At 40.6% G+C, this 26,834-nt stretch overlaps 1 protein-coding gene and 1 long non-coding RNA gene across 16 annotated transcripts in view; one reads left to right on the forward strand and one right to left on the reverse strand.

The window, feature by feature from the left end:
* Positions 1 to 26,834, forward strand: part of LOC128071612 (uncharacterized) — a 679,004-nt gene that overhangs the window by 633,347 nt on the left and 18,823 nt on the right. The gene's annotated exons all lie outside the window — the stretch shown is intronic.
* MBNL2 (muscleblind like splicing regulator 2) overlaps positions 1 to 26,834 on the reverse strand; it is a 105,355-nt gene that overhangs the window by 22,740 nt on the left and 55,781 nt on the right. For 14 of the 15 annotated variants that reach the window (XM_052664411.1, XM_052664408.1, XM_052664414.1 and 11 more), the window contains 3 exons: positions 7,283 to 7,447; positions 3,438 to 3,638; positions 2,101 to 2,364 (listed from right to left, as the gene is read on the reverse strand). In XM_052664411.1, the coding sequence (XP_052520371.1) occupies positions 2,101 to 2,364; positions 3,438 to 3,638; positions 7,283 to 7,447 (630 nt within the window). Of the gene's footprint in view, positions 1 to 2,100; positions 2,365 to 3,437; positions 3,639 to 7,282; positions 7,448 to 11,988; positions 12,156 to 26,834 lie in introns of those variants that run through there. The other variant, XM_052664413.1, reaches the window with a different exon arrangement.

The raw sequence follows: 26,834 nt of genomic DNA on the forward strand, positions 1-26,834 counted from the left end.
CTCACTTGTTATCTCTGTGTTGACTGCCTTTCTCCACCTCCTCTCTATGGTCTTCTGACCCTTACCTCCCTACTTGGAAGCGTTTGCTGACTTTCGTTTTGCCTTCTAGACAAAGTTTAACCCACAGGAACTAAATTGATCTGTTTCTGAGATCTGAGATCTGAGTAAATGCTCCTGATCATTAATGTATGAAAATACAGGCAGGGCATTTTCTGGTTCCCACATGATAGTCTTCACTGACCTTCAATGGCCCTACAAGGTCTAAGTACAATGTTTACTACAATACAGTGTCTACTACAATAAAGTCGACGACACTTGCCTAGAAAAAGCCCTCTGGGCCAAAGCAATGCAGACATTTCCCTCCTTACAATTCAACCTGGCAACAACCTCTAAGTGAGCCTTACAGATAAGTGTTTGTGTTTCTGCTTTACTTTTGATCTCTAGATCCAACTGTGCATTCTTGTTCATTCTTGGGTAGCTTGCGGGTGTGCATCTTTTCTAGCACTATTTTGTCATTGTCATTCTGATGATTTTTCATTCACTTTATCTTATTCTTTCAAATCTACATTGAATAAAAAATAATGGGATTGAAAATAATCTCTTCTGTTTGACAGCCTAAGTATTAAATGAAAGTACTTTCCATATTTTTCTGTTAAAACTTACCTAGAATTATAGGTCCCTGACTTCTTCCCTTGCGACATTAGAATTTCAATTCTGTATTCCCAAGGATTCTTCATCTCACTTTGAGGCTAACATGGTTTATTTAAAATGTCAGGATATATGCCCCATCACTACTGAAGTGCAAAAAAACGCATTACAATTTTTCTTCTGTTAGAGGTTTATTTAGTTGCATAACTTACCCTTTGTTCCTTGAAAAGTCTGCTCTTTGCTAATTTGCTAAATACAATAGCCTGGGGTAGTTATATACTGTACTGTATTGTGGTTCTGCTAGGCTCCTTACTCAAATAATAACTATATTGTCTATAACTATTGTATGCACTGCCCACAAGTCCACAAACTGCATCTGCTTAATTATTCATCCAGTGCCAGCAATGAGGACAACGATTCTTTGATTTTTCTGCCAGCAATTTTGTCTCCCAAGTCAAATCCTGCACGCTTGATTTCTTTAACTTCATCAATACCACTTATTTAAATTTAACAACTTTCCTAGTAGCAACCATAAGAGATAACCAGTATTGGTAAATGGATGGGCTGCCTTGTTCGAACAACTTTCAAATTTCTGAAAATAGAAATTCTGACTACACTTACTCTGCTTTTTCTTGATTATTCCCATTTTAGTTCATTACTTTTAAACCCTATTATGCCAAAAGAAAAAAAATGGTAGCATAGAGATTGAATGAACTTGCCCTGTCAGTAGGAGATGAAAGAAAGGCTTATTAGTGTGAGACTTATCAGCCTTAGCCAAAATTCAAGAATATACAGTCAGCATTTCTTAGGCAGTGAGAAAAACTAACTATCTCCAGAGAATAATTCTTCCTCCCCCTCAGACAGGCACCGGTGTAGTGGATCAGATAAACAGTGTAGATGAACATGCTAGGTTTTCTCCACTGCCCATAGAGTGAAACCAAGGTGGCTGGTTAGTCTCTATTTAACTCAAGGGCATCTAAAGCAGGGTGAACTGAATCTTAACACATTTCTCTTCTAATACTAAACTGAAGAAAACCCACCTCCTTTGCTTTTCTTCCTTTTCTTCCATATTTCCACATGCCTAACTGTTGTCAGAGAGCTAAACCAGCATATCGACCCCTATTTTCCAGGGGACACTGAACAGTTTTATTTCTGTTTGGAAATACTAGGGGCAAATTTAACACATAATCAAGGCAGAGAACAGAAGTGGTATAGAGTGTCATTTGCTTCACTGTCTTGGATAGAAATACAGCATTAAAATAAGAGAATAAAGAAAAAGAGTGCTTCCTCCCATCAAGCAATAGTAGTAATTTTAAAAATTCTTATCTTTAACCAAAAAAAAAAAAAAAAGCAAAAGGGAAAATAAAGTATAAGCAAATAGCATTACATTGAAGCAAAATAGGCATCAAAGAGCTTCTGTCAAGAAAAGCAGCCATATATGCCAGCACTTACCATCACAGTCGCAGCTGCCGCAGCTGCCTGGGCTGCCACTGCAGCCTGGTTAGCTTGATGTTGCGCCGCTTTGATTTTGGCCTGCAAATGTGCAGGAGGGTGAAAATACTTGCATTTCTCCCTCATGCAACGACCTTTTATGTAATCCATACACACGGTTACGGTGTTGTCGTTTGTGTCAATCATTGTGCTGTCTGCCGGATGTGCAAAGCGGCAATCAGTCTCTCCACGTGCACAGTTTCCCCTCTGGAACTCCCTGCACACCTACATGCAAAACAACACTGGTTGCAACCCGAAAAGGCAGGGAGAGCCCATGCCTCCCAAGATGGATCTTCCCCCTCCCCCAGTTAGCTCAGCGAATCCAACTTAATGAACTCGCTATCTTCTTCTGGGAGAGGGAAAATGAATCTATTTTACCAGTCCATGGGTAGCTCTGTGGTATGGTGGCTAAATGGACATGAAACAGAAACATTTCAAAACGTCCTTCCCTTTTCATACCTAGAAAACAACTGGGAAGGATTCTTACTGAAGTAACTGCCCCTGCAAAACTAGTTGAGACTTACAATGCTCAGTCCCTCTCAACTGTATTCTAAGTTCTTGCAACTTCACCAGAAGGGAAGGTGCTCCTCTTGTTGATACTCAAGGAAGATACAAAGAACTGTATAGAGTCTTAAAGCAAAACGGAGAGCCTCCAAAAAACAGTTTTAAAAAATGGACAGGATCAATAAGCTGAATTTATTAAGGAGCAATGTGCTCTAGATATTGGGCTTTGGGGAAAGGGCGCTCATTTCTGTAAGCAGCATTTGGCCTTCTTATGTGCTTGGACCATACATTCCACCAAGTGGTGAAATTGCTTTTGGGGCCATGTGGGGATCCACCAACTCCACAGAGGGTCTACACATAACTGGGGGCTTTCCTGCCCAGTCTGCTCTGAGGTGTGTGACATGCAACTCCTTTACTGGAAGCTGAAGGCTGAAGGCCTGTAAAATTACCCTAATACTGATTAATTAAAATCAGGAGAGAATTAACACTGCAATAAAAATGTGCTTGTTAGATATTTCACCAAAGCATTCCCTTACAGGCATGTAAACCCGAGGAACATTTGAAGAGACAAGGAAAGATGAAACTTCATGCTGATTTCTATGTATTAAACTTGAGTAAACTACCTTCAAAATAAGTGTTTAATTACTACTGGCATTCTGTCTAATTATGATGCCTGTACTTTTAGCAACTATATTTTAAGCACAGTTTCTAAAATAATGGAGTCTTTCCTCCAGGAGCTTTCCTACAGCGTATCAGAGAACTGCATTTCTAGTCATGGTTGTTTCTTACAGTACCTCCAGCTTATCAGTCCTGAGGAGTTTCTGAGTAGCAGTAGAACCAGGGACTGAAACCGGTGGGCTTCCAGGAACAATGACGGGTGGCGTGGGCAGGATCTCAGTCGGGACTAAGCCAACTCCTGGTGTTACTGGCGTTAGGTAAGGAGCAAAGCTAATAGCCGTGTTCGTTCCTATTGTGGGACCCACTGGAAATGTGGGCTGCAAAATGAAAACACAGACCAAGATGAAAAAAATCTTAATCAAGTGCTTATTAGATGTCTTTTGCATCTTCTCCCTGATGCCAATTTGTTTTCTTCAAATCAAAAACTTTCAAGCAGCTGGCAAAATACAGAGCGTATTCTCTTCTTTTAATCATGTAACACATTCCAGCTGTATACTAGGAACCACACACTTTGTAGCTCTGCTATTGCAAAAGAGGCTGCCAATGCAAAGGGAATCCTGCTGTGAACCTGAATCTCTACGGAGGTCTAGCTTATACTGCAGATTTATTTACACATCTAAAGGTAGAAATAACATAGATTTTATTGCTTTTTCTCAATACCTGCATTCCTTTGGAGAACAGGCTATTTTTCAAAGTACCAGATTTCATAGGTGAAGCATTATTAACAATATTAAAGCCATATTTCTAATAAGACTATAACTAATGAGCTCTTTGGCTCGACTTCCATCTGTTTGCATGCTATATTTTGCCACCTCCTGCAATTATATGTTGCTATAACTCACACATCGGAAAGCCTCACCTTTCAGAATGTTTGTGTGCCCAGCTGTCACCAGTGGCAAGCAGAATAAATATTATAATCTCCAATGGACATAATATTTAGAAAAGGATTACTCGGGCTTAGGTTGAGTTCATCTTACAAAAAAGGTCGATTGAAAGAAATGATATGGTTTTAAAAATCTGTTTCATACCTTCCTAGAAAAAGTCAGTGAAGTCATGACCAGAAGAAAGAGCACTTGTGTGATGCTAAAATCGAGCCCTACCACAGTAGAATAGTGGTTTTGTTATTACCAGCTCCAGTGGGGATGGAAGCAGAACATAGCCATGGTCTGACCACGGTCATAACTGGAACTGGAAAGTGATTTAGTTCTGCAGGGCTGATGTTTACTCCAGAGTGAAGCTATAATTATAAATAATTATGATTATAAATGAAAAATTAAGAAAAAACAGGACAATTCTGAGATTAGCTCTGTCACAAATTAAGTTCTTGAATAAGACAGCTGCAAGAAATGAACCCTGCAATAACAGAACACCGTAAAAAACCTTACTGAGATTTAAAAATGGTTAATGAAAAAGGAAATTCTTTCTCATTGAGGTGACTTGCATGGCCTGTGTTGGAGAAGAGAAGCTATCAAGAAACACTGTATGGAAAATCAATAAGAGAAGCCAAGAAGCTGTGTTTATTTTCAGTGGGTTTTTTGTTTGTTCCTCTCCCCCTTTTCCTTCTGTTCTTTTTTTTTTAGGTGTTTAGAATTAATTACTAAATTATAGTCAAGTTTGACTTAGTACCAGTAAGATGCTTAAGGCAGCACAGTAGCCAGGATACCCAACTGTATGGAAACAGCATCTATGTAGGTTGCTCCAACTCTAATGCCTCCTATTTCTTTCCACGGCAACAACAGCAGATACAAAGAGCATAATAACATTGTTTGATAGAGCAAATTCTCAGCTACAAAACACTCTTTTTCAACACAGTCACTACAACTAGCTGCGCATTTTCACCAGCAATGAACAAGAGCCTTCATGCCATACTTGTCAAAACCTGCACCAGTGGAGGTGACCCACTGTTGCCTCTGCTGAAATGCATCACCCACCACCTCACTGTGCTCACATCCGCTGATCGGTCTCTGGAAACATTCACAAAACGCCAACAAAGTAAGTCAGTGAGTGTCATTTTTTTCCACATGGAGGAATTCACTGACATCCCTTTCCTTCATATGCACTTCCATGTCAGATGCCATTCTGTCAGACTGTCTCTCTGCTGCCATCTGTCACATCACAACAAAATATAATGGGATACTGGGGGGAAGGTTTAAACTCTACTGCCATACTGCCCCAAACCATCTGCCTCAGACATCTTGGACCAACAGAATAAAACAGGAGGCATTACTTTTAAAGATGCCCTTGTGTTTGACCTGCAGGGTTACAAGTGAATAATGCTCTGGGTTTTTTTTCAGACCAAAACTGCTCAATATCAAATACCACTGTCTATATGCCAAGTGTGAACTAAATTCTTTACAGCATAGTAATGAAGATATATATGAAAAAACATTTCAACTATTTAGTGGACAACGTGTATCATGTTTAATATAAATACCATCTTTGTATTCAGATACGATTTTAAGAATAAATCTACATGTCAAATGACTCGTATGGAGTTTTCTTCTACTTTTTATCCATTTGGTCAAGGCTGAGTCATCTTCATTTGGCAATTTACGTGAGACTGAAAAATAAAACTCCCAACTTTTATCACAGCCATCAGTACAGAAGGCATTATGTCAATGAAAATGTAAAGTTCAAGTGATGAAATGAGTGAGCAGAAAAAAGCATGATTTTGCCACTTCAATTTTCCATTATAATACAAGAAGTGGAATCATTTTATTATTTCATGAAAAAAAAAAATGCTGAAAACTTAAGCAGTATAAAATCAGGAAATAGCAAAACACATTCTGACAAAATACCCAGATACATCTCACACGCATGCTGAAAGCTGATAAACATGTACTGAGACTCAGGGACTCCTAACCCCCAGTTTTTGCACATGCTCTCTACCTTACAGCAGATACTTCAAGTGTAAAATCACTTTTGGAAAATTGATCTGGAGTGAGCTATGTGGTCAAATACAGATTCTTCATCTGAGATGTTTATAGTTATCCCCTTTGACAGTCCATGGAAAGACAACAGCAATTAGAAGAAACAAAACCATATAATCCGAATACCAATTTCTGAAACAAGCCAAGCAAATGGTAATTAAAAGTGCCTATTCCTTTTGGTAAACTATAAGTGGACCTAGGAAGCCCAGTGTGGAAGATGATGCCAATGTTCCAGATGCCTCAAGTTAGGGGAATTAATCTCACTCCTGTGCCTTACATAGGTGTTTCAACTGAGAAAACATCATTAGCTACCAAATGTCTTTTTCAGATTACTTGCCTAGCTATGTTTTGCAAGTCTGGTACAACAAGGAGCTGAACTGCAAAGGCAGCCCAGAGCATCTGATCATTCTCATATATATCCCAAAGACACTGCTCTGCTCTGACTCTGATTTTATGTCACCTTCTGGATTTCAAGTGTGTTAACTGAAGATAAAATGCTGAGTTTGCAAGTAGACACATCATCAACTCTCTGCCTGTGTTATTCTGAGACACTTCAGATTTCAGGAGAGAAAGAAATCACTACCCAGAATAACATCACTTTTTTTTTTCCACAGGACTAAATATTGTTTGAAGCCACTCAAATTCACAGACTGCTGAGAGGGGAACTTTGTAGTCCTACTTAAATAACTAAGAAATTATTATGCAGCTTTTTGCCTCCAGAAGTAACATGGGTAAAACCCTTGTGAATCTAGACAAAACTTAACAAGAACTGAATGGGGAAAAAAAAAGAAGAAAGAGGGGGAAAAAAAAGCGAGTCTGGGATAAAAAAGAAATATCAAATCTCCAGCAACACTCTTTCATCTTTTACAATGCAAATATAGAAAAAGGCATTTCTAGCACCTCAGTAGGGTTCCCTAAGTCAACAGATGAGGTTTATTTTTATTAAGACTACTTTAGAAACCTTTTGCACTTCAATATAGTCTTCTGCCTCAACATACTTACCAGCAACACCATCAGAGAAATATACTTACCACTGGCTGTAGTGGGGTTCCTGGAAACATGAACTGCATTTGCTGTGCAAGCATAGCTGCTGCAGTTTTTTGTTGGATTAAGTTGTTCCTGCCATTGATTTCCAGTTGAGTTTTTAAATGCGTTGGTGGGTGAAGGTACTTGCAGTTCTCCCTTGTACAACGACCCTGGAAAAAGAAGTCACACTAATTGGTCTATTGCTTTTGATGATAGCTTATCGCCTTGGGCCAAAATATTACACCATAAGCTAAGCAAGAACTAATGAAATGCAGGGTGTTTCCTGGGAATGGTGTAGCGGGCTGGGAGGAGCTGACAGCCTTGAGTTCTGCCTCAGCTCACTACATCTGACTGACTGTTAGAGCTGTTAGCCATGAACCAAGGAGAAAGGCTTTGAAAACAGTTGATGGCACTTCCATTGTTAAGTACAAATCGCTGTGATACAATTAACAGTCTATTATCCAGGCTGCCTGAATTGCCTCTCTTGGATCTTGGCTACTGTATCATGTTATCATTAATATACCATGCTTTTCTAAATTACATCACAAATAACAACTTTAAATATTCCTTAAGAAAAATACAACTTTTAAGCACGTTACATATAGAAAAACCAACCATGTGACAACTTTCTGCTTGTGTTCTCCTGGACGTTCATGCTGAATTATAGTTCCCTGCCTTCTTGCCTCCTGTTTTTATTACATCAAGTACAACTTCGAACTATTTCCAGCTAAGTATAAAGGAACAGAAGTTGGCACTTCTGGAGCGTGGGGCTGTAGATAGTTAGTACCGACCACAGACGTACAGCAGGCAGCCACCTTTGAGATGGCTTGTGTTGGAGAAGATGGACATGGAGCACACCTCTACTGACCACATGCCAAAATGTAGGCAGAGCAGTGTAAGAAATGATACATTCTCCCCAGAAAAGGAAACAACGGGGTGCATCAGGGAGGCAGGACATACTAAGATCAGAGGCTCCCTGATGGCACAGCTCATAAACAGTCACAAAGTTTTAAGAGCTGTGAGCAGACGACCCAAAGCGTTAGTCAAACTGGATCTGACACACTCAACTTGTTGAAGACAACTTTCCAAATGGAGAAAGTGCTCCTTAAAACTTCTGTTCTCTGCTATGAATGTTTTAGAATTCTTAGCCAAAAGGAATACCCTCCTATAGCCACAGGAACATTTAGATCCCTGCAAGAGAACATTACACAGTACACACGTACTCTGACACTGCGTATGCACACATACTTTCCTACCAAACCACCAGTATGCTTTGGATGTCCCAGAACATCAGTATTAGGAGTTCAAGAAAGCTACGACTGCAGAATGCAAACAGCCAAGCCTCAGTGCCAAGGAACATCTCTTGGCACTGTTTTAATATGCTGATGTAGGTGAGGCCATTTTCAGCATGGTGTGCTCTTTCTTCTTACTTCTGCAGGTCACTAATTGTTGCTTTCAATCAAGCACACAAAAGGAAAGTTACTTTGTCCGAAGGCTGAAGCAGAAATGGAACAGTCACAGTTTGCCTTGGACACAGAAAAAGGTGCTTCCATTCATGGAGAAATAAGGCCATTGCCTTTCTCATGTTAAACAGGAGCATGTTTAACATGGGCAATGAGCATCTGCTTTTTTGTTGGCTGATGAGGATTTCCTGATTAAGGCATTTTTAAAGGAGACCTATTTAATTTTAATCTAATTTGTATGTAAATGGTTCATACGACAAATCTGAAAAATGAAAACAGCAAAACAAAATCAAGTAACTCTATCTGATGGAAATACCTACCTATGCAAATGAAAGTGATCCTCAATTAAGGAGCATAAGTAACTCTCAACTAGAGTGGCTTTTGAAGTACCTCAGTTCTGAAAAGAGCCTAAAGCCAGCCCTCTGCTATTGCTTCCAAAAGCACATAGCTAGCTTATGCTGGCACTTCCAGTTCAGCAAAGCAGCCCACAGTGCACAAAGGACTGGTTATTTCAGAAAACTTCCCAGAATAATCCAAACACATAAAAATGTGCTCTATTCTCATGAAGTTATCCATGTTTGTGCCTCATTTACTAGTTAGTGTTGTTTTGTTGGTTTTCTTTGAGCTCCTGGTTAGCAATGAACTTACTATAAAAGAGTTATGTGGTCCTGTCAGGCTGCTATAGAAAGCACTGTAAACAGATTGAGCCTTGTTAAAGTGAAATGACCCAAAATAAACCACAACTGAATGAGCACTGAAAATAGTGTGCAGATGAATCCAGTCCTAGCAACCCAAACCAAATGAATTCTGAGACCACCTTTCATTTGTTGGACTTTCAGTGGTTGGGGAAAAATGCTTATAAGCATTTTCATTTTTTTGCTGAGAAATGGTCCGTGTCCCTATGAGCTGCTGATGGCAATAGCAGAATTGGGCTGATTCCCAACAACTGATCAATTAAAGAATAAAAATTCAAACTTGTGGCATCAATCAGATGTGACCCCGGGTTTTTTATTTACTGAAAAGGCAAAACCAAAGTCCAACGGAAATGATAGTAACACATCAACCAAACAGCAGAGAATGCTAAATTATTCAACGTGTTGGGTCTACAATAAAGGCCCATTTGGATTCTTGAAGAAAAAATACTACAGTAGCAGGCTACCTCAAAACAAATACAGAGGCAAAATTGATTGCTTTGGCTTTGGGATGCATTGGTATCAAGCCTCTGGAGCAAGGCTTGATTCACCATGGCTCTTAAAATCACAGTAGCAAAGGTGCTGCTCCAGACTTGGTGGTGCACAGCAGCACAACCTCTGTTCAAATAACAGGGAAGGCAGCAGGGAAAATAATTGCTTAATACAACTTCTAATTTACTCCCACATATGAGTCAGAGTCCTGACACAGGGTGCAGACAGACTGGCTTGAAACTTAGTCCCCAGAAACTCCTTCCACCAATGAAGTGAAGGTTATCAAAACGCACATCACAACCTGTTCACCTTCCACGTGATTTCTTTACCAAAACTCACTCTCAATGAGCTGTCTCCTTATCTGTAATTGAGAGTAAATTGAGAGTAATGATGAATGGAGACCAGATGAAGTTCCCAGCACTCGCCCTGGAAGCCTGGCACCTGCCTGTGACCTCCCGTTTCTCTTACTTTGTTCTCTACAGCTGGCCTAGCCTAAAGCATTGGGCCATATTTCAGGCAGATAATGGAAAATTTTAGCAGAAACACTGCTTTTTCTACTGCTGATTATCCAGACTGGGGACATGCTGTGGCTTGCACCTGGGGCGTGCCACAGGTTTCATTCCAGCAGGAGGTGGGAGGCAGAAGGAATGCGTGCAATGAGCTGGGAACTCAAATGATGCCCAGTACCCAGGTGCTGCAACAAGGAGCCCTGTTTCCATGTGGGCAGTGCTCTTGTGAACTGCTGACTAGCCTGGCATCAAAACCACGTCCCTCTGTGAACTATGTCACACCACTGAATTATGGTACAGATGAATAGATTTCCCTACTAGGAGCAGTAGGTAGGTTGCCTAAAACCAGTGGCACAAGACAGTTCAAAGACTGGAATGCTGAGCTGCTGGAATGGGTCTATAGGAGATCCATGAAGACGATCGGAGGGCTGGAGCACCCCCCTACGAGGACAGGCTGAGAGAACTGGGGCTCTTCAGCCTGGAGGAGAAGGCTCAACGGAGACCTTATAGCAGCCTTCCAGTACCTGAAGGGGGCTACAGGAAATCTGGGGAGGGACTTTTTAAAATGACATGTAGAACAGGACAAAGGGAAATGGTTTTAAACTAGAAGAGGGTAGATTTAGACTAGATATTGTGAAGAAATAATTTACTGTGAGGGTGGTAAGACACTGGAACAGGTTGCCCAGAAAGGCTGTGAATGCACCCTCCCTGGAAGCATTCAAGGCCAGGCTGGATGGGGATTTGAGCAACCTGGTCTAGAGGGAGGTGTCCCTGCCATCATTCATGCATAATAATGAGTTAGTTTTTACTTATTAAAATTGCCCTTAATTTTCATAAAAATAAGATGTCTGAATTTTTTTATCAAACAAACAAACAGCAACAGTAAAATAATGTTTCTTTTTATCTTTTTAAGCTGAGGATCAACTAATTCATCAACAAGAATTTCACTCATCTGCCAAAGGCTGCTTTTAAGGCAGGAGTCAGCAGTACATATTCTTAGTACGCTTATTGTAAAGGTCCAGTGCTAATTGGACCACCTAGTCCAACCCTTCTGTAACAAACAGGGACACCTACAGCTAGATTGCTCAGAGCCCCATCCAGCCTAACCTTGAATGTCTCCAGGGATGGGGCATCCACCACCTTTCCAAGCAATCTGTTCACATCTGGACACAGTACTCCAGGTGAGGCCTCACCAGCATGGAGTAGAGGGGCAGGATCACCTCCTTTGCCCTGTTGACCACACTTCTTTTAATGCAGCCCAGGATATGGTTGACTTTCTGGGCTGCGAGAGCACATTGCTGGCTCATGTCCAGCTTGCCATTTCACCAGCACTCCCAAATCCTTTTCAGCAGGGCTGTTCTCCAGTCCTATATCCCCTAGCTTATACTGGTGGGGGTTGCTGCAACCCAAGTGCAAGACCTTGCACTTGGTTTTATTTTAACCTCATGAGATTCACCAGAGTTCACTGCCTGAATGATTTTGCATTCAAATACAAAGTCAGTGAAGGCAATCTATTGTCAATACTAGTGGGAACTAACAAGCGAGCCTCCCTTACCTCACACCACGATGTAATGCCCGAGTGAGACATCACGTTACATCCAGAAAATAGGTCACCTGATGAAGAGCAGGAAGAAAGAAGCCTGCTTCTTTGCTAAAGTCTGTCCTTCATTCCTATCCCCATTCCCTGAGGTACGCCCAGCTCCCAGACTCCTCCTGTACCCCATATCCCTCCTTCTCTCTTTCTTCTTCCCAGAGCACTTTCCCACCTCTCCTAACTATAAACCAGCAAACAAGTCACATAATAAATATAACTTGCTTGAGCTGTGCGTGTCCTCAACAGCCAGCCAAAATGTGCATGTGGTTGGCAGACCACACTCAGGAGTGGCTCAGTTCAGGCTGCAGCCTTTTCCTTAACTGGGCAGTAATTTGGATCTTTCTCTTCTACTCAGCACTGATTTTTGCATAAATAGTAAGATTTATTTTTTTATTATCAAGTCATATGTCTTTGAGACGTCTACTTTCAGCAAAATTGTCTGAAATTGGCTAGAGTGTTTAAAGCTATTATGTTGCAAGATTGGTACTGATGAAAGTATGGATAGTGTAATCACACAAAATCTTCTACCTTAAGAAAACAAGTTATTACTAAAAGACGCAGACAAAATCATATGATCTCTCAGGATTAAATAAGCAATTTTAAGAAGAAAACAACATTTATGGCTTTTAAGACATGAATAGTTTTAGAAGATTTTTGAGTAACTGGTTCTACAAAGGCAAAAAGATTTGCTGGTCTCTGGCCAGACACCCAGACAGCTCAACATTCTGCAGTCAGATAAACACCCGAGAAACCCCACTAAACATCACTGACAAACCTGATTCTACAATTACCTCAGCAACTGTAAGTATATATATATATATGTTTGTAATTCTGTGTCATAAAGCTTCAGCAAACTTTGCACATGCTTGTAAAGATCAGATCACATTCTAATAAACCATGTGTATTTGGAACTGTGGGCATGCTAGTGAGCCAGATATCACCTGCTCCATATTGATATTACATACCTGAAGATATTACATGCTGTTCAGAGCTTGGCTGTGTAAGAGCTATCAGCGCCTTCTGTCTGGGACAGTGGCAGCACACAGCAAGAACAGCCACAGAGACAACAATGTCAGCAGTCGTGGAGGTACTGAAGACATAAATACTCCGGAAGAGTTTATATGACAGCTTGATCTTCTTTGGGATTCTTCCTCAGCAGCCCCTTCGCAAATTCTGGTTGGGAATGAGTGTGATCTCTCACAATTAATTTAACAATTTCACCATTGCATACATAAGGAAATTCTCAATTCCAACAAGCTTGGGCTCCGTAGGACTGACAAACAGGCACAGTCAGTTGAAAGGCAATTAACTTTGAGACACTTAAGCTTGTGCTCCTCTCCTCTTCGCTCCAAAACATCCAGTTCAAGTGTTATTTTTCAGATGCAGAAATACCAAAAAGGAAAAGCACAAGAAAGCAAACAGTGACTGTACATTCATTGAGCTGTGCAGAGAAGGATGATTTCCCTTGTTCTACAGGACTTGCATTTACATATTCCTCCTATTTATTTTTGTACATGAGTGCTGAAATGCCAACAGCTAATTCAACACTCAAAATCAAGGCCAAACACTAGATTTCAATCAGGACTGGCATATAGCATTCCAATGTTGGGATTCAATTCTCCTTTACAGGTCTATCTGCTTCCCAAGTTCTCTGATAAAGTAAAAAAAAAGAAGAGACCTCAATAAAGTGTTTCTTTTTTATCTGCTGTGGATACTTAGCATCTCATACCATCTGTAAAACTATACATGACTGCAGAGTTAAGCACATATGCAAGGACTTAAGGGATTTAGTTAAGCCTTGAGAGAGACTAGTCATTGACTTTTAAAAATATGTCTTATTTCTTTATTTCTTCCTTAATGCATATAAAGAAGCTTCAAAGGGTTTTTGAATTTTGCATAATTTCATATAAAGAGTATGTTGACTTGCAAACATACATGCATATGAAAACAGGATTCCTGTAGCCTAACGAGAATTGTATCTCATTTTCTTAAAAAAAAAAAAAAAAAAAGGAGATTGGTGTAAGATCTTGCATCTTGAAAAAGAGAACTGAACTATTTGAGACAAAGAAAAAAGTAAAAAGAAAAGGGCCAAACAGTATTAGAAATATTAAGCCCTTAATGCAGAGTTCAAAGATCTGAAAATTCACTTCTTGCCAGCACACCTTAGGACAGGAACAAAGAACATCTCATGTATTACACTTGAAATATTTCAGCTGTTGGATCTGTTTTTCTAAAAAAAAAAAAAAAAAAAAAACCTCAAAATTTTGTAGAGAAATTAATTCATTATTTCTAAAGCTACCTCGCAAGTCCACCCACCAAAGTTAGTGAGTATGCATACATATTTATATGCACCTACACATTTCTGTTTTAAGAAAAAGTAGAAGCAAATTCACCTTCCTGCTTTAAAGTAGGAAAGGAAAACGAATGCAAAAAAATTCTCAGGTGACTTGAGATTGATTTGGTTTCCAGCAAGCTAAGAAAACCCATTAGCTACTCTTCTAATTATTTCAACTATTTGCTAGAAACTAGAAACTGGTAGAGTAAAAATGATCATTTTATTCATAATTTCAGAAAACAGGAGCTACCAGTAACATTACTTTATGCCTGTAACTGGCATTAAAAAAAAAAATAAAAATAAAAATAAAAAAATGAAGAAAAATGGAAGTCTTACAAAAAGATGGAATGTCTAAATGATGTGAGAGTCTTAACACTAACGGCTTAATAGGAGATATTTATTTAAATGGAAAAAGACAAAATGTTCTATTGGAGAGCACATTTGCAATGCACAAAGAGCTCTGAGTCTCTCAAGATGCTCTTTCAACCAAATGTGGAGACGGATCGCTACAGAGAATGGTTTAATAATTTGCCTTGCAATATCAGGGGAAGCGTACTCGATATTAAATTGCTTGGATGTGTATGAAATTGCAAGTCATTTGACAAACATCCTTGAGATTAACAAATAAGACAAAGAAAATTCAAAGAAATAATAGTTTACACTAATACCGATTTATTTTATTTCTATGTTTACCGACTCAAATATTAATTGAGTATAATCAGGAAATGAAGTTTATTTCTTCTCCAATCACATAGCCTCTTTTTTTCTTTTTTTTTTTCCCCTTCATTTTCACACTGGCACTCAAAATCTAAACCAGTTATTTTTACCTCAGCTTCATGCTTGGCTACCAGCACTGATGAATATATCACAAACAACTGTGGACAACCCTTGAAATACATCTTCACTCCAATGCACGTAGGCAATTTCCATGAAATAAAAGACAGCCAACGTGGAGCTAAGGGAAAACTCCCATGGAACTAACATAAAGGAAGCAGAGGGAAGGGTAACTCTGTTGAGTTACATTTCCCAAACCTATTACTTCCATTATACTAGCAGTGAGGCTCTCCACTGGATGTGAAGGTGCATTAAGTGGGGCTTTTAGGCATGATGCAGGCTGCGAAGGGACTCAGTAGGCCTGCAGGAACACAGAGCAGTGCCTTAGGTGCTCCAGCACCACTCATTTCATCAAGTCAAAGGGTCTGCAGATTCCTGCATGAATTACAGAAAATACGCCCATGGCCTTTACAGAGGCTTGGTATCTGCTGAGCTGAGAGCACTACACACACTGAACTGATGACTGGGCAGCTCCCAGTGCTCATTACAAAGATCAACTGTTTTTAAGACAGAACAGAACTGTGTAAATCCTGGGTGGGACCGCATGGTAACTCAGGGCAACAAGGATGTTTTGCTGGTAAACAACATACTTCTCTACTGAGTTTAACTTGATTGGATTGAAAAAAGAAGATAAAAGCTGAAAATCTCAATAAGAGGAAATTTTTTTCCACTTTTCTCACTATCTTAAGAGCAGACAAAAATAGCCACTGCAGAAGTAAAGCCAGTAAAGAAAGACAACTTATGTGACTGCAGATCAGCTGACAAAAGAAAATGCAACAGCGGCATAGAGAAGAATGGTACAAACCAAGCTGTGACCAAACAAGAGAATGAGCACAGCATGGTGCCGAACCCTGACAGACCTCCTTCCTCACCTCCTTTACAACGCCTGTAAAAACCTTCAAGCAAATGTATGGTTTTAATATGAGCTTGCTCATATGAAGAAGACTGCGTTTAAACTCCGAGTTGTGCTTTGTGTACGTGTGGAAACACCATTTGGCAGCGAAAATGTAGGCAAAAGTAACTGCAGTACTGGCAGCCTGTGCTCTGAGACACATTATTTTTCTCTCAGTGGCTGTGGAGGAAAGCTAGAATGTCCTCAGTGTTGATACAGCACACCTTCTGCAACATTGGGATAGAAGAGTGAGCCATCAGTAGTGAGGATAGGGCTTTGCCATCAGGATGCCTCAACGACGGTTCCCTCAACAGGATGGTTGGAATCTTAACATGCTTCAGAAGAAATAGAAATCAGTTACATAGCACCACAAGGGAGCAGGAGAGGCATCTTGGCAATGTGGAGCTATCTGTGACCAGATAACAACAAAATGGAGGGAGAGTGCTGTAAAATCAAGCACCTTATTGGTGGTCAGCTAGTCACCTGTCTAAAAGAAACCTGAGGAGACACAGTGGTAGCCGCAGTGAATCTCAACTTTGGAAAAGGCACATCGATGTGATTTCAGAAGTGCCCTATGTACCAAGGTACTCTGCCACCACAATAAAGAGAAGGATGACAAAATGTCATTGGAGCCAGCCATAGTCTTGGCCACAAAGGTCTCATAACATCCATTTCTCAAATCAGGTAACTCCACTGGGCCCAGCAGAGTAAAGGATGAAGCTGGTGACTGCTGCATGGCCTCTGATCACAGAATCAAAGAATCACAGAATTATAGAACGGACTGGATTAGAAGGTGCCTAAAAGATTACCTGTTCAATGCCCCTGCTGTGGGCAGGGCTTCCACTTACTAGATCAGACTGCCCAGGGCCCATCCAACCTGGCCTTGATTGCTTACAGGGATGGGGCTGCCACAGCTTCTCCGAGCAGCCTGTGCCAGTGCTTCACTACCCTCCCAGTTAAAAAATTTCCATCTAATGTCTAATCTAAATCTCTCCTCTTTCAGTTTAAAATCACATCCCCTTGTCCTTGTTAAAAGTCAGTCTCTTTCCTGATTATAAGCTCCCTCCACGTAATGAAGCCCAGCTTCCCCAACTTTTCCCGTAAGAGAGGTGCTTCAGCCCTCTGATCATCTTTGCAGCCCTCTTGTTGACTCACTCCAACAGTTCCACATATTTCATCATTGCATCCCTCTCCCTGCTGGCCACCCCTCTTTTGATGCAGCCCAGGATACAGTTGGCCTTCCAAGCTTCAAACATATACTGCTGGCTTATGTCCACCAGAACCTCTAAATTCTTATCAGCAGGGCTGCTCTCAAGTTCTTCTCCCAGTCTGTATATGTATCTGGGATCACCCTGACACAAGTACAACACCTTGCACTTGGCCTTGTTGAATCTCATTAAGTTCATCTGGGCCCACTTTTCAAGCCTGTCCATGCCCCTCAGGATGGCATCCCTTCTTTCTACTGTGTCAACTGCACCACTAAGTTTGGTGTCATCAGCAAACTTGCTGAGGAGGCACTCAATTCCACAATCCAGGTCAACGATAAAGATGTTGAAAAGTATCAGTACCAGTGCAAGCTCCTGGGGGACACCACTCATCACCAATCTTTACCCGGGCATAGAGCCGTTGAGCACAACCTTTTGGTTGTCACCATCCAATCAATTCCTTATCTACCGAGTAGATCATCCTTCAACTCCGTATCTTTCTGATTTAGAGATAAAAATGTGACGAGGAGCATATGGAAGGCCCTGCAGAAGTCCAAGTAGGTGACAACAGTTGCCCTTCCTTTGTCCACCGATGCTGTCACTTCATCATGGAAGGCCATCAGACTGGTCAGGCTCAGTATGCCCTTAGTAGCTATCTCTGATGACCTTCTTGTCTCTCTCACATATGCCTTACCATAGCTTCTAAGATCTGTTCTATGATCTTCCCAGACACATATATGAGGCTCAACAGCCTGTAGAGCCCTGGATCTTCCTTTCTCCCTTTCTTAAAAGAGATCTCCTGATGGTGAGTCCCTCTGCTATTCCTTACACTGACCAAGCTTTGTCATCCCATGTCAGCAGTTTCCACAGCTTCCCAAGTGCACATGCACTTGATAGCAGGCTCCACATCCAGCTGGAGTTTGCTAGGCACTATCAAGACACAAACAACACACAAAGCCTCTCTTCTTTTGTGGATTTCACACTTTCTTAGCTGATCACCCTACAAACAAAAGGAAAAAGCAACATCCTAGTTAAATATACAAATAGCCTAGGACGCATTACATAATTGCAGAGGTGAAAAGTACACTATCTTTTCCCTCTGCAGAAGGAAGAGTGTTTACCAGCCCTTAATAACAGTGCAGGAACCACAGCTGTGTTATTAATAAATCATAGGCTTTGCTCCCGGGATGTACCAGCAAAGCTGGAACCTAACACAAGTTTCTAGTTCATTGGAAAGCTGCTGAAAACATATTGGAATGTCTTGGTGTTTTAGAAAAGCCATGTTTTTTGTTTGTTTGTTTGTTTTTATTAAAAAGCAAATATTGAAGAAAAATGATCCTAAAAAATGTGAAGAAAATATACTTGCATTTCTGAAAAAGAATCACAAATAAAATTCCCCATAGCACCATCACCATATGAGAAGCATCAAATAATCAAATGAGATTAATAGACGTTGTTCCACTGTAGGACCACTTACAGAGAACAACGTCCAAAAAGTGTAGTTGACCCAAAAAGCAGAAGATAAGCAGACACCTTCCCTAGCCACTTCCATACAAGTCCACACTTCTTTTCTGGGAATTGGCTATCTTAATAACATCAGGGATAAATTTAAATTTCTAGCTTTTCTTGAAATTCGGCACACTTCAGATTTTTCTGTTTAGGGAGTAGGGAAAACAGAGCTGTTAGCAGGAAGGGTAATAAGACCATAAGACCTCTTCTTCAGAAGCAGTAGGATGTGAGATTTACTAGTGTGAATTATCTAGAGAATCAACAGTCCAGACCAGCTTAAGAAACTCAAGCAAGAGGCAAGAAAGAACTTCCGACACCTCAGTAACTGAAGAGAAATCCTACCTTTTGTTCCTGGTATTGAATAATTCTTTGTTCCATCTATTTTGTATTAGGAAACTTCCAAAAGCAACAAAAAATAGCAAGCAGAAGGAAGCAGTTACATTTATCTCAAACAGTAGCTTACAGAATTAGGAGCTAAATCACGGTTATGAGAAAAGATAAGACACGTTGGGATGTCTTATTACCTTATTTGAATGCTATATTCATCTAAGTACTAGAACATGAGATTGTGGTCTTGAGAGCGCTTATACCTTCTCAATGCTCTGTTGAAAGAGCAGATAATTACTCTTTTCCTTAAAACAGAATTGGTGACAACTAAATAAAATTCTAGGTTAATCTCATGTTAAAATATTGCCTATAGGTTTTCAAAGGCATATACCCAGGGCTTTCACACACACCAGACTCCCTTGCAATTGTTATACTGCATTTTTAGTATACACTATTGAGGTCCATGGCACCTTACTTCATCATTGTCATGAGTAGCTGTGTTGACCCCAAGCTCTAATACATGATCATACGTAGTTTCTTTACACAACTTTCTTTCCCAGACAGTGAACAGGCAGCCAAACAGTATTTCTCGTAATCCTGACAGTCAACGGGCAGTAGCACTTTAATACATATTCATCTCTCCCATCCTGAACACAACATATTCATTTCCTTTTGGGCCTACCCACAAGAGTCATTCCATAGGATCACATCATGAATAGTTCCATAAAAATTATTAATGGGTTTCTCAGTCTCCTTGTGAGATTACATAGTATTACTCCCACTCTACACAGAACAAACCAAGTCCAAATATGGTTAAAACAACAAGAAGTGCCTGCAACTTTTGACTGCAGATCTTGGTCCTCCTTTCCCTTTGCAGTTGTGCCCATTTGGCACACACAGATGCTTCCTGTACGACTCCTCCCAGTCTTCATTTTCAGAAGTACAGCCACTTAAGGGCTAATGGTGAGGGCACCAGTTTCAGGGACTTGCTCACTGAGGAGCCATGAAGGTCTGACCAGGAGACCATCTCCTCCCCTGGTGCCCCTACCAGTCTCATCTGGATGCAGGCCTCATTCCATCCACAGGTCAGTCCCTCTCCAGAAAACCATCTGTGCCACGCATGCACTCAGGCAAAAGAAAATGTTTGCTGTCATTGCCTGAAAACCACATTGCCAGCATGTTTTCCTCAATTCTCACAGTGGCAAAGTACCACCATGCCTCAGCTCTTCCCTTCCTCTCTCTTTTCTCACCACTAATCTCCCCAAACTTTACTTCATCCCTTCCCTCTTGTACATGTGTTTTACAACATCTGCATTGCTGAGAACCATGGCAAGCTGTTACCTGCTGCCTAGTGTCTGAGCCCACATGAAGCAAGCATGGGGACGGTTGTACTTAGTCCTCGAAACCCTGCACTGAAGCAAGCTCAGTGCACACAAAGCCTGTCTGATCTGGATGAAAACCAGGACAAAACCTCTGCTAGGCATAAAGAGTGAGTTTTCACGCTTTACAAAATGACCAAATTTGGGTGAAATTTCAGAAAAATAGCATAAGGCAAATTACTGATATCAGAGCAACCCTTCTGCTGTGGGGATCTGAAATTTCAGCTGTGAACAATGAGAAATCAAATTTATTGTTGAAGCAATTTTAAGAAACACTTAAGGAACAAAATCAAGGTATTCACCTCAGCTGTTTCTCAAAAATGGTTGAAGTGTTTCACCAAAACTGCAAATAAACATCCTGAGTCATCTACTCATATGTTTCAGCCCAAAGGACTGCATTAAGGAGGTTACTCTATGAAAAGTGGTGGGCAAAGTTAAATCCAGGTGATGACAGCAGCACACCATTGGTAATAAATCCCTCACAAGTGCTTCACTACCAAATCCAGCCAAAAGCTGATGAGTGCACGCACTTCAAGCACCCACTGAAAAATAAATTATTTAAACACAACCGTAAACAAGTCATTTTAAAAATGACATCTGCTGGACTATTTGTCCAGAAATACTTCAATACAAATAGTCATTATATGAGGGCAGCTCTGAAAGTAATGCCTCCTGCTTTATTCTGTTGGCCTTTGACATGAGAGACGGATGTTGGTGGTATGGCAGTAGAGGTTGAACCTTCCCACCAATACTCCATTATACGTTGCTGCTGTGCGAAAGCTGGCTGCAGAGGGGCAGTCTGACAGAATGGTGTCTGACATGGAAGGGCGTAGGAAGGAAAGGTGTGTCAATAATTGCTCAATTCAGGAAAAAAATAGCACCCACTAACATTTACTGAGACTTGGTGAATGTTTCTGGAGACCAACCAGTGGATGTGAGCACAGTGAGGTGGTGGTGGTATTTTCCAGCTGAAGCAAGAGAGGGCTACCTTCGCTAGCGCAGATTTTGACAAGCATGGCATGCAGGCTCTGGTTCCTTGCTGCAAAAAAAGCACAGCTAATGACTGTTGAAAAAGAGTATTTTGTAGCTGAGAATTTGCTCTATCAAATAGTGTTATCATGTTCTTTGTATCTGCTGTTGTTTCCATGAAAAGAAATAGGAGGCATTACTTTTAGCTGGTATGTATATCTCAGCTGACACACTCCACTGACACAATAAGGAGTTACCAAATTATGCTTTGAAGAACATAATGCCTATAAGCATGTAAGTGGCATTCCAAAGCAAACTCTTTGTTGTATTTTAAATTCCCTCCAAGTGATTGTGTACTGGTGTAGAAAGTCCTTCCAGTGCCAAAACAAATGATGTATGCAAAAAGAAAGTCATGTCCATTTGACTTAAACAAGGACTTCACTGAGTTTTTTTCACACCCTAACTCTGAACAAGTAAAAGCAGTCCAACAAGTACCAAGAGGCTATTATGAGACCTACCAGGAAATGTGCAAACGCACTTGGGTCAATGAGTCACCTTGGTGATCGGTTATCCCACCCTTCCAAGTAGGGAGACAAGCAGGTTCTCCCTGTGCAGGTGGCAAGCCGATGGTTTTCAGTGCTTTTCTTCTGGAAGCCTTCACTGTTTTGCAGTACTCTCATCTGTTTCTGAGGAGAAATTGCCACTGGGTCCTAGATACTGTTCTCCAAACAGCAATCGGAGTAGCACATAATTTATGACTTTCGTTTCTGATAAAGTGCTTCTACTGCCTGCACTGCATCTGAGCAGCAATCACAAGACAAAGATTCCCTTCAAACATCTCTGTGTCAAAATGCTTTCTTTTGAGTGCCAAGGAAGAAGAGAGAGGACGCAAGCACAGCCAGGGTGCAGACAGGGTCTCTGTCACTGCTGTTTATGTCAAAGCTACAACAGTTAACGAATGAGAAACTCTAGGTGATGATTACACCGCCTGTGGCTGACAGACCTTCTTATCTGCTCTTGAGCAGGAGTGGGGAGAACCAGAGACTGAAAAACCTTCTTCTCTGGATGAGGAGGGCAGCAACAACCAAGGCTTTAAAAGTGTACACAGCATGTGACAGTGATCTGTCACTACCCAGCCTGGTGGCATGGCCAAACCATGTTTTTCTCATTTGCTAGAGGATCATTCACCGCAGCTACACTGCGGTCAGAAAGGACCTCCGTTTAAATACTCTTTATAAATGTCAAAAGACTAAAGAACATACTAAACTAAACCTCCACAAATCAAAACAAAGTTTTATGGAAAAAAAATACATAGTGATCTCATGCTTTTCACAAGAGTGGTTCTTTCAGAGCCAGGAAACATTCAGTACTTGTTCCTGTATTCTATTTTTATTTGTCTGATACACACATCATAAAATGATTAAAATCACTATGGCACTTCAATTTTGATCTGAAGAGCATCCAAGTTAAAATGTAGTATGGTATGAAATGTTAATCACAGTTGAGACAATCACGACTCAGAATTTTCACAAAGCCTTTGTAATTGCAAACAGTCTGCAAAAGAAGTATTTAGGTGGCCAAATCAGCACTGGTTTTTGTTTTTTTTTCTTTTTCCCATCCCGCTGCTTTCTGGTGAAGAAAAACTGTGATGGATGAGTACCATTCATCAGGGGAAATAGTCAAAATATGAGATCATTAACCAGAAGCTAGACAGGGTTTAACCACCTCCCTTGTTTAATCACCAGGGATTCATTGTCTGGGTGGAGAGAAGGCGTAAGGGAGTTTGGACAATTTCATGAATTCAATGCTAACTTATGAAAAAGAAATAAAAGGTTTTAACCAGGCCTGTTGCACTCAGCAATACCTACTGTGGGTTTTCTGCACAGAGACAGGTCTCAACAAATAGTGACTGTAGGAAGCGTGGCATATGCAGCACTGCAGGCTATCTTGCCATGTTAAGACAAAGACAATAGTCAGGCTTTCTTTAACAAATGTAATGTAAAACCACGCTCAGAAGATATAGCTCTTGATACAAGCAGTCATTTACCAACTACCAGCCATTTACAAGGCAGCCTACAAAGTCTTATTCCTCAGGCTATTAAACTCTCATGTTACAGTACTCAGTAATAAAACAATGAAAGCAAAAAGAAAAATCAACTTTCACATATATTTTCACATCTTCAAGCCAGCTGTGATGACACATAAGTTGATTTATAGAGCTAAGTGTCATGATATCCACAAACACAGTATAGAAACTTAAAACTCATTAGGGACCTTCTGGAAGACCTATGAGCCACAAGGAGCATATTCATACAGAAAGAGTAAAATTCTATTCCCAACTGCTGACAAACTGATAGCAAGCACACAGAGAGAAGATGTGGGTGTTTGGAAGGACTGCACTCATCTCATCTGTAGGCAAGTCACATACTAAAGAATGTGTGGATTATACATAGTTTACTCTGAAAGTAATGCCTTCTGTTTCTTTCCATGGAAACTACAGCAGATAGAGAACACAATAACACTCTTTGATAGAGCAAAGTCTCAATGACAACACACCCTTTTTCAACAGTCACACTATTAGCTGTGCATTTTTTTGCCAGCAATGAACAAAAACTTGCATGCCACGCTTGTCAAAATCTGCACCAGCAGAGGTGACCCACTGTTGCTGTTGCCACAGCTGAAATGCACCACCCACCGCCTTCCTGTGCTCCCATCCACTCATTGGGCTCCATAACTGTTCAGCAAGCATCGATGAATGTCAATGGGTGCCATTTTTTCTGCACTGAGGAATTCAATGACATCCCTTTGCTTCATACACACTTCCATGTCAGATGCCGCTCTGTCAGACTGCCATCTGTCACACAGCAAAAAACTGTAATGGGGTATTGGTGGGAATGGTATGGTATGGTATGGTATGGTATGGGATGGGATGGGATGGGATGGGATGGGATGGGATGGGATGGGATGGGATGGGAATGTACTGTTGCTCCAGTACTAGCAACATCTGCCTCTGACACTGTGAGCCAACATAACAAAGTAGGAGGCATTATTTTCAGAGCAGACCTCATATGTAGCCAGAGCTACATATGTAAAGCAAGATTCTTATGAGTATCTCCACACCTTTACAGATGTGACCTTTGACAAAGAGATGCTTTGGAGATGCATCCCAGGCACCTTGTCACTAGCTTTACAATTATTAAGCTCTGCTTGTTTTTGTAGCTACTTAGACACTTTGTAGCAGACTCATTAGAGGTAACTTGCTTTCCTACAGCAAGTGGACTACAGTAACCAATCACCATTCTCCTTCAGCAGAAAAGAACAGACTGCCAATGGGTAAAATATCTTTTGATGAATTTTCAATTGACATTAAGAATATAGCAACACTGTTTATGTTTTTAAAGAAAACGGTCTCCTCCAATAGATGTCACTTTGTCTTTTAATGTGTTTCACTTTACCATCGCACACCAAAACCCACATTTTATCAGTATTTATCTGAGTTCTCCTCCTCAGTGTTAGTCCCAGACTCAAAGTTTCAGGGAACAGAGAATGCCAAATTAGCTTTAAATGTCAACTCTGCCTTCAGAAGGAGAAACATTCCAAATTTTAAAGGTTCTAAGGTCTCAATAAAAGGTTCATCGTATGCGCAGCCACCCACCATGCTGTAGACCACACTTTCTTAGTTTTCCCATGCTGTGATCCTGAGAACAATGAAGCAGAGACAGCAAAACATGGGGATGCATGTGGGACCTCCTTGGCCAGCTACATTTAACAAATAAGCATTCAGTTTTAACTAGTTAAGGAACATTTGATTAGCATATCACAGCAAAGCCAAAGGAAAGGTAAGAATTACGAAAAAACCTTCCTAAACATCAAACAGAAATGAAACAAGTTTAAAAATAGCATTGCCTGCAAGCAAACCATTTCTGGAATGCACTGGGGAGGCAAAGAAGAATCCCACAACAAAAGAGATTGCAAAAGCCAACCCAGTTTGACAAGTGGAATGACCAGTTTGGAGACTACAGTGAAACAATACAAAAACACCACGAAGTCTGATACAAAGGAATCTTCTCTGCATTCACCAAACAAAACCCCAACATAAAGGCCAATCACCAGGTAATTAAATATGGCTCTTGAGAAATAGAAGCCTTAGGGAGTTGTTAACTCATCGTGGACTCCTAGAATTAATGAGAAAGTGAAGGTCTCTCAGAGTAAAGCTGAACAATCTCAGATACATTTTAATACATTCAATTTGCTGTGAGCGAGCAAGCGATATCAGAACAGAATCCTATACAAACCGTGCTAGACTGCAGTCGGGAAATGTTATGTTACTTGAGTAGCAGACAACATGTCACATACCATCAAACAGCTGTCTGCCAATTTATCACGTACCTATGAAGACCTCTAAAAACATAGCTCTAATGCTTTAATCTACCTTTTATGACTGCTATTAAAAGCAAACTCATGCAAACACCAGACCCTGGATTAATAATGAAGTGTTTTTCTGATCTCTCTGACTGCAGCTTAGAGGACAACAACAGCCTTGCTATGACAGAAATGTGATCGTTATCCATGCTCTCCAACAGCCTAAAAAGCCCCATAAGATCCTTAATGCTGGTAAAGGACTAAGGGTAATCAAGCATTTGTCTGTCTGGGAATGAGAAATTCATTTTAGGACATTTCTCTGTGCCTATGCATGGCCCAAGTATACAGCATGGCTCATTGATCCAAGCAGTCAGTTGCCTACAAGGGACGTATGAGAGCCTAAGCTACTGGCTGCCACTCTACAGCAATACCCAGTACCTCCAGTTTCCATTTCCTCTTCTCAAAGTAGCTGCATCATTAGGGGTGAGATTATTGATGCTGCCAGCGCCCATCTCCAAGATCCTAATAGAAAAGATAACAAAAACCCCAACTCAACCCAATCCCCTCCACCTTAACACTGGCAGATCCCACAAAACATGGGGTGAGCCAGCCCGAGCTTGTATGTTTAAATAATTAGCTACATATAAGGGCCTATTATTTAAAATGCTCTCCAGATAAACATCATCTTCCATTTGGCAAGGTAATTTACATACAAAGCAAACTGCATCCAATCTTTATTTTTGCTCACATTCACTAATAGAATAAGGGCAAATACTAACATTCATACATCTCTTCAGCTGCTCTAGAAGTTTAAATTCTTCACTGTTTAAAGCTAAAGCAAACACACACGCTAGCTTAAGATCAAAGTCCCTCAAGGAGAGTGGAGTCAGACATATATTGCTTGTTGGCTAGTTCACCATCACTGGCAAAAGGAAAACTGGTGTTCCAAGTACCACTGCTAGAAAATATTTAGGACAGATATTCTGCCAACTTTA

The sequence above is a fragment of the Tympanuchus pallidicinctus genome, unplaced genomic scaffold, assembly GCF_026119805.1.
Source record: "Tympanuchus pallidicinctus isolate F22 unplaced genomic scaffold, pur_lepc_1.0 scaffold6, whole genome shotgun sequence".
In the NCBI taxonomy this organism is placed as follows: domain Eukaryota; kingdom Metazoa; phylum Chordata; class Aves; order Galliformes; family Phasianidae; genus Tympanuchus; species Tympanuchus pallidicinctus.